This window comes from Somniosus microcephalus, chromosome 11 (assembly GCF_052327205.1).
Source record: "Somniosus microcephalus isolate GS21.2 chromosome 11, FLI_Smic_1.0, whole genome shotgun sequence".
Classification (NCBI taxonomy): Eukaryota; Metazoa; Chordata; class Chondrichthyes; order Squaliformes; family Somniosidae; genus Somniosus; species Somniosus microcephalus.
Window position 1 is genome coordinate 20576661 of NC_140997.1, and position 12016 is coordinate 20588676.

Genomic DNA, 12016 nt, shown 5'->3' on the forward strand with positions numbered 1-12016 from the left:
GCCGTCCGATTGGTCGACCTCGACGTCACACGGTCGCTAATGAGATGCTAATGAGCGGAACGCTGAACGTTTTTCGGATACCTCGGGCGGGATTTTTGTCCGGCCGAAATGTAAATACACCTATGACCGGTCCGGAATCGCAAGCTTTCTTTTGAGGTGACGGGCGCGTCGGTACGCTCTGTAACTTTCAAACGTATAGAACACGGACAGACAGGCAGACATCAGGACAGACAGAAGAGCCGCTTTATATATATAGATATATTGTGAATAGTTGGGGTCCTAACACCGATCCCTGTGGTACCCCACTAGTCACTGCCTGCCACTTGGAAAAAGACCCATTTATTCCAACTCTTTGCTTCCTGTCTGCCAACCAGTTCTCTATCCAAGACAGTACCTTACCCCCAATCCCAAGTGCTTTAACTTTACACGCTAATCTCTTATGCGGGACCTTATCGAAAGCCTTCTGAAAGTCCAAATACACCACATCCACTGGTTCTCCCTTATCTATTCCACCAGTTACATCCTCAAAAAATTCCAGTAGATTAGTCAAGCACGATTTACCTTTTGTAAATCCATGTTAACTTTGTCTGATCCTGTCACTGTTTTCCAAGTGCTCTGCTATTACATCTTTGATCCTGTCACTGTTTTCCAAGTGCTCTGCTATTACATCTTTTATAATGGACTCTAGCATTTTCCCCACTACCGATGTCAGGCTTACCGGTCTATAATTCCCCATTTTCTCTCTACCACCTTTTTTAAATAGTGGGGTTACATTAGCTACCCTCCAATCCATGGGAACTGTGCCAGAGTCTATTGAATTTTGGAAGATGACCAGCAATGCATCTACTATTTCTAGGGCCCTTGTAGGCACAGGTGGCCAGTCCCAACTATGCTACTGATTCTGTCCCTGCAATTTTGGACAGGATCTGCGGCTCTGGCGATTAATGGACTTCCAGTCTGGTCCATCACACCAGCAGAGCAGGCCAATTGGAATTTTGACTCCCATAAATCCAACCAGCGCAACAATCCTAAACTTGTGGATTGTAAATTGGGTGTGAGGGTCTGAACTGAAGCAGAGCGAGCTTGCTCACCTTCATTCTGGGATCAATTGGTCCTGAGCTCCTGAGTCGAGCTGCACTTGTGCTGTAGCTGTAATGCCAATGTGAAGCAAAGCTGCTTCCCACTGATCTGGTTGTCACGTTACTGCAGCCTGGATTATATACTGCAATTTGAGACATTGGCCATTACATAAAGTAAGGAAATGTCTACAAATACTAATGTGATATCATTGCAGTGGTGAAGACCTGGTCGTCAAGAGGACCCCAAAGTTGTTGCAGTAAGTCTGGATTAGTGGGGTTTGCCCAGGCCACTCCCTTAGTCAGACACTAGACTCTTTTTAAGGCCCCGATTCACTCTCTAACACTTGTGTGTCTTCCTTTAGGACTTTTGATGGGCGCATTCCCATTCTCACCATCATGGATACTGACCTGATTAAAACCATCTTCATAAAAGAGTTTTACACTTTGTTCACCAACAGGCGGGTAAGTATTGGCATGCACTGAAAGCTATTTGTAATTTACTACTACTTTTTCTCGCTACTACAATATGCCCTTGTTTTCTTTCCCTTTATCTCACTATTTAGACTAGCTTTGGTGGTTCAGCTGGAATGTAGGTTGGTCCCTGTGTTTTCTCCATCTGATGTTCCGATCTCATGATGGGCAAAGGTCAGGCTTATGAAACAAAAACTGCATGAGAGGGTGGAGAAGAGTATGTTTTGGTATAAAGAGTAGTGATCTTTCTCTGTGCAGGGTTGATGTGTGTGAAGACCCCACGAACAGATGACATAATCCATTGCCAATTTTGTGGGGGAGGGGACCCAACATTCAAACCAATGGGCTGTTGCTGCGAGTTAGTGTCCTACCACTACCTCTGGTTTGTACCAAATTCCCAGTGGTTGCTTGTCCATGGTTGCCCTTTGGAGGTTTTGGCTGAACCATATTGTTGAAGTAGAGTAGAAGGTGTATCTAGCTCAAGCTTAATCTGACTTGTTGCCTGGAACTTACACCCCTCACCTTGGAGAGCGGAGTGTGTAATTGTCTCGAATTCTGACTCGATTTCCACATGTTGGTTTGTGTTACACAACAGAGGGATTGATTAACAGTAAACTAAAAAAGGAATTATATCCTGCCCACTCTGAAGAGCCCTAATCACTGATATTGTTATGGAGACCTGACACTAGACTTTTCCTCTTTGGGAGAGGAGGGGGGCGAGAGAGTGAAATGCCCATTTTATATTTTACAACCCACTGAGAGTTGGGATTTGAAGCGTGTAATTTCATTAAGGGTGAAATGAAAAAATAGCGTCAGTAGGAGGTGATGTATCCCATGACGTGAAACAACTTGATGTGTACAGGAACACTCGAGTTGATTTTATTTTTACTGTGGAGGTTGGAGGTTGTGTGCAACTCATGATGTGTGCATACTAATTCATGATTTGTATTTGTACACTGTACGTGATGCATATAATGGCAATCAAGGATTGAAATGGAACACTTCAGCTTGTTTGTGTATATCTAATGTCCCATCTGCTCTTTGAAAAGAAAGATAACCCAATAGACAACAAGTCCTAACAAGAGTTGAGCAGCCGTGTGTGTTGTACAACTGCAAGTTATTTGCCTCCTCGTTATTGTCCGATTCCTCCTAATTCTCCTGCTCTTCTTTCTGTCTCTTTCTCTTCCTCATTGTACTCCTGTTTCATTGAAGTGGACAATTTGAGGAATACAGTTTAGTGTGAATATTTCTGCCATGTGAAATATTCCAGGGTTACTGTGAGGTATCCCATTTATAGCACGGAAGTTTTTGTTATAAAAGAAAAATTGGGATTTGAATAATTTTGTGGAGTGTGGGATTATTTGATGTGAAGTTGTGCCCTAGAATCCTTGGTGCCAAAGGGAATCATTCAGACTGTGGGAAGCAGCTGTAGAATGATCACAACTCTGGGTATTTGTTAAGCAGACTGTTTAGAGGAACAAGAAATGTTCACTTTGGTACAGATGACAAGAGCAGAGTAAAGTGATTATTAAATATACACATAGTCAACAATGCTCCACACTCCGTACAGCCACTGTCCAGAGAAATGGTGATGTGGGGGTGGGTGGTGGTGGGGAGGGGGGAGAGGGAGAGATTAAGTTCTAAAATCAAAACTCTGCAATTAACAGGTATTCATTAGGGAAATGTTGATGTGCACAGTAGATCGATGGAAGAAACACACCAACCTAGAACCCCATGGTGGGAGGATGACACAGCTCAATGTGCAAACCTGACCTCCCGACGCAGCCAGTGACTCATTGTGGCAACCTCTTGTACAATGGCACATAGGGGTAGAAATGGATTAGGGAAACGGGATCATTGGATCAGGAGTAGGTAATTCAGCTCCTTGAGCCTGCTCCACCATTCAATCACATCATGGCTCATCCGCACCTCCACTCCATTTATCTGCCTTGGCTCCATAATCCCTTGATACCTTTACTTAACTATCGCTCTCAGTCTTTTAATTGTCCCAGCATCCACAGCCTTTTGGATAAGAGAATTGCAGATTTCTACTAGGCCTGTTTTTGGATCTGAAATAGGTGAGGTGCTCAGAGGCTCGTCCCGAGTTGGGCCTCGGGCTGCCGATGCCGGTTTGCTGAATACCAAAATGGACGGCCTATGACTCCAGCAGTGACTCTTGGGTAGTTAGTTGGGGGATGGGGGGCGAAGGGGGTGAACGGGAGGGCGGTGGGCTGGCAGTGTTGCTGTGGAGGCGGAAGGTGCACTCCTGTTCCTCCTGGCTCTACAGTAACGTAAGTTGCCACAAGAAAAGTACCTGTTTGTTGGCAGCCTCCCAACAGTCCACTTGGGGACCTCTGGCTAGGCTGCGTAAGGAACCAAAAAACTGAGGCCCAGTGCATGTGAGTCAGCACTGGCCAATTTCCAGACTTGGTTCTGAAACGGGATTAGGCCCCTCCTAAAGTGTGCAGCGCCTGTTTTAGGCAGCCGCCAGGGATGTCACAATATCGCCCAACCCAAGATGGTATTGGACCCATTTTAGTAACCCTTGGGGCGAGCGAAACCGCACCGAGAAGTTTCCGCTTTTTGCCCTTGTCCTGTGGGGTCCAATTGCTTTTATCCCATCCCACCCCGCTGTAATGTATGTACCTTTAAGGGGAGAACTACTTTTTACAGCTCCTGTATACTGTAGTACCGGCAGTGACCACACCTGTATATAAACCCTGAGTAGTGATCTGTACAATTAGTTCTAGAGTAACCCTCATTCATTAAACACCTGTTGATCGTTTCCTGCAGTCTCTTGTCTAATTATTGAAGGACACAACATCAAGATACACGGATCTAACATTGGCGACGAGCAGATTCAAACCTACCTGCAACTCTGCATCACCTCCCAGTGATTCGCTCCTGGAGAATAGTGGAAGAAGGCCGAGTCCAGAAGCACGGGCATCGACCACGGGAAACCCCCCAGTCATCCAGCGGAGATTTGAGCATCGCAGGGGAGGCTGTCGAGAGCCAGGCTTGGCTTTCCAGTCACGGTGGTCCAGCGAAACGGGCTGGCAACAGGTACTGCGCAGATCCTTCCCGGACAGCGGCGGCTAGAGCCAACCGACGGCACAGAAAAAGGCCAAGCAGTGTCGACGGAGGAGAGAGAGAGAGAGGGTAGAGCGCACAGGGCGCAGCCGGTGTTCAGGAACCGAGCGGCGTCAACAGGGGAGAGAGGAGAGAGAGAGAAGGGCGCAGCCGGTGTTCAAGGGCCGAGCAGTGTCAACGGGGGAGAGAGGCGCGCAGGAAAATGCGCAGAGCGCAGCCGGTGTTCAAGGGCCGAGCAGCATCAGCGGGGAAGAAAGGAAAGCGCGGGAGGCGCCATTTTAAGCCGCAGTGGGGAAGAAAGGAAAGCGCGGAAGACGCAATTTTAAGCCAGTCTAACCACACCCAAAAATGCCGAAGAGTGGCAGTATCACAGCATTCGACAATGAAGTCGAAGATTGGACGACATATGTCGAACGCATAGAAGTATACTGCAAGGCGAATGAAGTGCCAGATGACAAGAAAGCGCTGGTATTGTTGAATTCAATGGGTGCAAAAACGTATGGCTTACTACGAAACCTAGTAACCCCAGAGAAGCCAGTAGAAAAGGATTTTGAAAACATAGTGTCAATCCTACAGGACCACTTAAACCCCACACCGCTGCTGATAGCAGAAAGATTTAAGTTTCACAAAAGGAACCAGCATAAAGATGAAAGTAATGCTGAGTATTTAACGGAACTGCGCAAGCTATCGAAACACTGCTAGTTTGGAACGGGACTAGCAGATACTTTAAGGGACAAGTTTGTGTGTGGGCTTCAAAGTGAAGGAACCCGGAAACGGCTTCTATCAGAAAAGGATCTTACGCTGGACAAGGCTTTCAGCATTGCAGTATCACATGAAGCAGCAGCACGGGGCGCGGCAGAGATACAACGGAGACCGCAAGAATATGGCACAAATGAAATGTCATACGGAACAGTGAAGTGCTATCGCTGCGGCAGAACAACACACGACTATAAGGATTGCTGGTTCAAGGACAAAGTGTGCAGACAGTGTGGAAAAGTAGGACACATAGCAAGAGTCTGCAGGTCGGGAAAGAAAACCAGCAGCAAGAAATCTCCACAGGAGAAGTACAAGAAGGTACATAAGGTGACGGAGAGTAGTTCAGACGAACAGAAAAGTGATACAGACTCCGGAAGCAAGGAGCTGGGTTGTCTGAAACTACATAATGTGATCAAAATGGAGGATCACCAAACTATCTGGGTCACGCTCAAGATAGCAGGAGTCCAAGTGAAAATGGAATTGGACACAGGATCAACCCTAACAGTCATAAACCGAAGGGACTACAAGCGGCTATTCTCACATATACCCTTGAGAGATAAAAAGATTGTCTTGAAGACGTACACGGGGCAAAAAGTCTACCCCAAAGGAAAAATAAGGGTGAATGTTATATATAACGGCAAGGAAACACCAAAAATGGACCTATATGTAGTGCCAGATGGAGGACCACCACTACTAGGACGTGAATGGATCCGGAAGATACAGCTAGATTGGCATTCCATACAAGCACTGACTGTAGATGCCAAAAAGGATGACGACGTCACACCTGGACGACTGTCAAAAATGCTAACTGATGCACAAGAAGTGTTCCAGCAGGGACTCGGAACACTAAAAGGCATAACAGCGATGATCAAAATAGAGGAAAATGCAAGCCCAAAGTTTTTTAAGGCCAGACCGGTACCTTATGCGATCCACCCAGACGTCAAAGCAGAGCTGGAAGGTTTGGAACATTCAGGAGTACTGTCCAAAGTGGACTGGAGCGAGCGGGCTACACCCATCGTTCCTGTAATGAAGAGGTCGTTGAGTAATACGCCTGGGGAACCAAAGAAGGTTCGCATCTGTGGGGACTTTAAGGTGACAGTGAACCCAGCCCTTCACACTGTACAATATCCGCTTCCGCGGATTGAAGATATTTTTGCCTCGCTATCGGGAGGGAAACGCTTCACTAAGATTGATCTGGCCCAGGCGTACCTGCAAATGGAGGTAGAAGAAGCCTCGAAACAGTACCTCACGATCAACACTCATAAAGGTCTCTACCAATACAACCGGCTGGAGTTCGGGGTAGCATCAGCTCCGGCTATTTGGCAAAGGGCAATGGAACAAGTCCTGCAAGGGATTCCAGGGACCCAGTGTTATTTGGACGACATCCTGGTCACGGGCGAAAATGACAGTGATCACCTCGCCAACCTGGAGCAGGTGCTCACTAGATTGAAGGAATATGGGCTCCGAGCTAATCGCCACAAATGCGAGTTTTTCCAGAAGCAGATCTCGTATTGTGGTCACGTTATTGATAAAGAGGGGTTACATAAGTCCCCTGAAAAGATTGAGGCAGTAGTCAAGGCTCCAGCACCGGAAAATGTGTCACAACTGAGGTCGTTCCTCGGGCTGGTGAACTACTACCAAACGTTCTTGCCGAATTTGTCTACCGTACTACACCCACTGAACACCCTACTGCAAACGGGGGTACCATGGAAGTGGAGTGACGAATGTAAACGAGCTTTCCAGAAGAGCAAAGCATTGATCACATCAAAAGAGGTGTTGGCTCATTTCAACCCAGCACTACCAATTCGGTTGGCGTGTGATGCATCACCCTATGGCATTGGAGCGGTGCTGTCGCACAAATTTCCGGACGGCTCGGAGAGGCCAGTAGCCTTTGCGTCTCGGTCACTAACCTCAGCCGAGCGTAACTACGCCCAGATTGACAGGGAGGCCCTCAGCCTAGTGTGGGGAGTGAAAAAGTTCAATCACTATCTGCACGGGCAGAAGTTCACCTTGCTGACTGACCACCAACCACTTGTCTCCATCTTTAATCCAAAGAAGGGTGTTCCAGCGATGACTGCGCAATGGCTACAAAGATGGTCCCTTTTTCTAGGGGCGCACCAATATGAAATCGAGTATAAGGGCACGAAACAGCATGGAAACGCTGATGGGCTATCACGCCTGCCACTGCCTACTGCGGAGGAAGCACCAGCAGTGGACCCTGTCGAAATATTTCATTCGACTATAATTGAATGCTTGCCAGTAACTAACGCTGGTATAGAGAAGGAGACCCGAAATGACCCGACACTGTCTCGGGTATATGATTTGACGGTGAAGGGATGGCCAGCACATGGCGACTCACTGTTGCCAGCATTCTCATCCAGAAGAGAACAGCTGTCAGTATGCCAGGGGACCTTGATGTGTGGATCCCGAGTGGTAATTCCACCCAAGTTAAGGGAGAGCGTGCTCAATGAGCTTCACGAAGGTCATCTGGGAGGGGTGAAAATGAAAAGCCTTGCTAGGGCTTATGTGTGGTGGCCGGGGATCGATCAGCAAATCGAGGACCTGACAAAGAGCTGCTCAGGATGCCAGAAGGTCCAAAATGCACCACCACATGCCCCTCTACACCCATGGGAGTGGCACTCATCTCCATGGCAACGGGTGCATATTGATTTTGCTGGTCCATTCATGGACTCAATGTTTTTAATAGCCGTGGATGCGCACTCGAAATGGCCTGAGGTGATCAAAATGTCCTCCACCAGCACGGAGAAAACTATTGCAGTCCTACGGACCATTTTTGCCAGGAACGGCTTGCCAGAGCAGATTTCCTCTGATAACGGACCACAGTTTGTGTCCGAAGAGTTTCGAAGATTTATGAAAAGGAATGGGGTAAGGCATTACACATCCGCCCCGTATCATCCAGCCACAAATGGATTGGCTGAGAGGTTCGTACAAACCTTTAAAAAAGCAGTAAAGGCCATGTGCGATGATGACATTCCACTGCAGCATAAGGTGGACAATTTCCTGTTAGCCTACAGAAATGCGACACATGCAGTCACCAACCAGGCCCCGGCCATGATGTTCTTTAACCGAAGGTTGAGATCTCGTCTGGATTTGCTCAGACCAAATGTACGAAGAGATGTTGAGAATAAGCAATTCCAGCACATCAATGAGAAGCCGACAAGGAGCTTCAATGTAGGGCAACCAGTCTTGGCCCGCGACTACCGAACAGAGAAATGGCAACCAGGAACGATATGCACACGGCAGGGGCCACTAATGTACACAGTGGATGTTGGGGAGAACATTGTGAGACGCCATGCTGACCAGATCCTAGAGTCACAGGAACGAGTCAACCCCATGTCTCGCCCATACGTACCTGGTGATGAACCCGACGTACAGGTAGCATCTACCCCAGAAACTGTAGCATCGGAAGCGGATGAACCAACCGACGACAGGGGGCCAGAATCGCCTCCGCACCAAGAGCAAGACACTCGGGAAAGGCGCTATCCAGAAAGGATCAGGAAGCCTCCCCAAAGACTGAATTTATAAATAGACTATTTTCAGCTAATGTTGCATGTTAAAAGTGTTAATTGTAATTAGTTTGATATTTAATTGTTAAATGAGTGTTCTGGACTGTTAATCTAAAAGGGGAGGAATTGTAATGTATGCACCTTTATAAGGGGAGAACTACTTTTTACAGCTCCTGTATACTGTAGTACCGGCAGTGACCACACCTGTATATAAACCCTGAGTAGTGATCTGTACAATTAGTTCTAGAGTAACCCTCATTCAGTAAACACCTGTTGATCGTTCCCTGCAGTCTCTTGTCTAATTATTGAAGGACACAACATCAAGATACACGGATCTAACACCCGCCCGCCCAAGCAGCCTGAACACATTCTATGCGGTTTTAGAAGAGATCAGTTTATGAAGTAATGTCGTTGAACCCAATATGCAGTTAAATAAGAAAACTAGAGGTTCAGTCTTCATACTTTTTCTTTAGGACTTTGGTCTGGGTGGGCCATTTCGGGACTCTGTCATGCTTGTCCCAGATGAACGGTGGAAGAGAATCCGAAGTGTGCTTTCGCCAACCTTCACCAGCGGGAGACTGAAAGAGGTAAAGACCCCCATCGCCACCAGCCACCCACCCGCCCCCCCCCCCCCCACCTCTGAATCCTCTGTCTGTGCTTGTACTTGTGATGTGTAAGGTTAGGTATGTACACGTGACTTAGATGCAAAATCATCCAATACTAGTTGACTTCTTATGAGGGTGAGGGAGTAGATGCTGATACTTCTTGTATTGTAGTTGCTCCCAAAGTTTAACAGTGAATTAGACTTTGAAATATAACCTGTTAACATCTACAAGGTTCCAAGGTGATCAGACTCTGATTGTCTTGCCTTCACTTGAGCGTGTCCAGTTCTGCTCCGAGAATGTTCTAACAATGTAGGCTTTATGTCTTCCTTTATATAAGACACCCTCTTTCCTAACTATTCTTGTTCCCCTGAAAGGCCTCCCATCAATCGTAGTCTTTGTCTTTGCCTAACAGACATCTGTTCTACCTCATTAGAGATAACACAGTACCTGACTCTCCGGGCCTCCCTAACACCATCCTATAAAACATAAGATAACATGAATGAATGAATGCCTCCTTACTTAGAATGCTCCAGGGATAGGCTTTACTAGACAAGGGCCCGTATTTTCCGATTGGAGGCTTCCTGCGCGTAGATGCCTCCGATCTGGAAAAAACTACGCCCTTACCTGAGGGCTCCGGAGGTCCGGACATTTCCGCTCCTGGGCCTCTCCTGGTGCGTGCGCGCAGAGGCCCAGGAATCCCAGGGGCGCAGGCAGTTCGCAAGCGTCCCTGGGATCACGTGGGCCAGGAGGAACCAATGGAAGAAGGGAACCCCGCCTTCACACTTTTGACAGGTCTCTCAGCTTAGACCCGTCAAATGTATGAATGGGGATCACTCAAAAAACATACTAAAACATGAAATAATTTTTTTTAAATCACATCTTTAAAATTAGTTAAAATTACATTAAATTAAATATTTTAAACAAAAATTTTTTTTTGAAAAAAGTAATTAAAGTATTTTAAGGGGCTAAAAATTAACTTTTTTTTAAAAGCTCTGTCCCGATGTCTGTCTGTTTGTCCGTCCGTTCTCTATACGTTTGAAAGTTACAGAGCGTACCGAAGCGCGCGTCGCCTCAAAAGAAAGCTTGCGATTCCGGACCGGTCATAGGCGTATTTACGTTTCGGCCGGACAAAAATCCCGCCCGCGGTATCCCAAAAACGTTCAGCGTTCCGCTCATTAGCATCTCATTAGCGACCGTGTGACGTCGAGGTCCACCAATCGGACGGCGGGTTCCTTCCTACAGTTGAGTGTCGAGTGACTCGACGATTGACCAATCCTACGCTTCGGTGACCTGACCGGTCGACCAATGGGCGGGCGGGCCTTATCCTTCTGAACCGAGGTGAGTGGCCGCCATCTTGATTTTTCACAATTTTTTCCCCCACACTTTCTGTGTTAGGGAACTAAGGTAAATATTTTAATGATGTGTTAGGGAATTAAATAACAATTTAATGGGGGGGGGGGGAGAGCCTCGGGAAATCGCGGGGGGGGGAGAGCCTCGGGAAATCGCGGGGGGGGGGAGAGCCTTGGGAAATCGCGGGGGGGAGAGCCTCGGGAAATCGCGGGGGGGGAGCCTCGGGAAATCGCGGGGGGGGCGGGGAAAAGAGCCTCGGGAAATCGCGGGGGGGGCGAGCCTCGGGAAATCGCGGGGCGCTCGCGCTGACCGCGCATGCGCCGCCCGCCCGCCCACAGCGGCCGTCCATCAGCCGCGCGATACGCGGGGGACCTCAGCGCCGGACCTCAGGTGCTAGGCAGGGGGAGGGGCCGGAGAGAGGGACAGAGGGGAGGCGGAGGGGAGGGAGAGGACATGACAGGGAGAGGGGGGACACACAGGGGCAGGGAGACCAAGCGCCCCAAAATTGCCCACTGACCGCGCATGCGCCGCCCGCCCGCCCACAGCGGCCATCCATCAGCCGCGCCATACGCGGGGGACCTCCGCTCCGGACCTCAGGCGCTAGGCAGGGGGAGGGGCCAGAGAGAGGGACAGAGGGGAGCGGGGGTGGGGGTGGGCGAGGGGAGGGAGACAGGGGAGGGAGAGGAGGGGAGGGAGGGAGGGATAGGACAGGGAGAGGACATGACAGGGAGAGGAGGGACACACAGGGGCAGGGAGACCAAGCGCCCCAAAATTGCCCTCGTGCCCCAAAATTGCCCTCGCAACGCGGGGCTCCCCAGCTAGTTATAATTATAAATGAGTGAATTTTTTTTTTTTTTTTACTTTTTTAAACTCTTGCTGGTAAAAGCAGGCCGTACACATGCTTTTACCAGGCGTAAGATTTTTAAAGGTTTTCAGCGGGCGGAGGTTCTGCAAAAAGCGGAACTCTCCACCCGCAGAGGCACTTCTCCAGGGCAGGCGGAGCATCTGTCAAGACGATTCATGACAGATCGGAAGTGCCGGTTTTCAGCGCTTGCGCTTTGCATGCCTGAAACCTGCACTTGTGGGGCCTCTATGGGTGTGTACACACCCGTAGCGATCGGAAAATACGGGCCAAGGT

The 12016-nt window shown here is 48.6% G+C and overlaps 1 protein-coding gene across 4 annotated transcripts in view; it reads left to right on the top strand.

Annotated features, from left to right (window-relative positions):
* The window catches only part of LOC147110358 (cytochrome P450 3A9-like), a 59817-nt gene that overhangs the window by 13436 nt on the left and 34365 nt on the right, over positions 1-12016 (top strand). For 3 of the 4 annotated variants that reach the window (XM_086000291.1, XM_086000293.1, XM_086000294.1), the window contains 2 exons: positions 1442-1541; positions 9397-9510. In XM_086000291.1, coding sequence (XP_085856417.1) covers positions 1442-1541; positions 9397-9510 — 214 coding nt within the window. The remainder of the gene's footprint in view (positions 1-1441; positions 1542-9396; positions 9511-12016) is intronic. The other variant, XM_086000292.1, reaches the window with a different exon arrangement.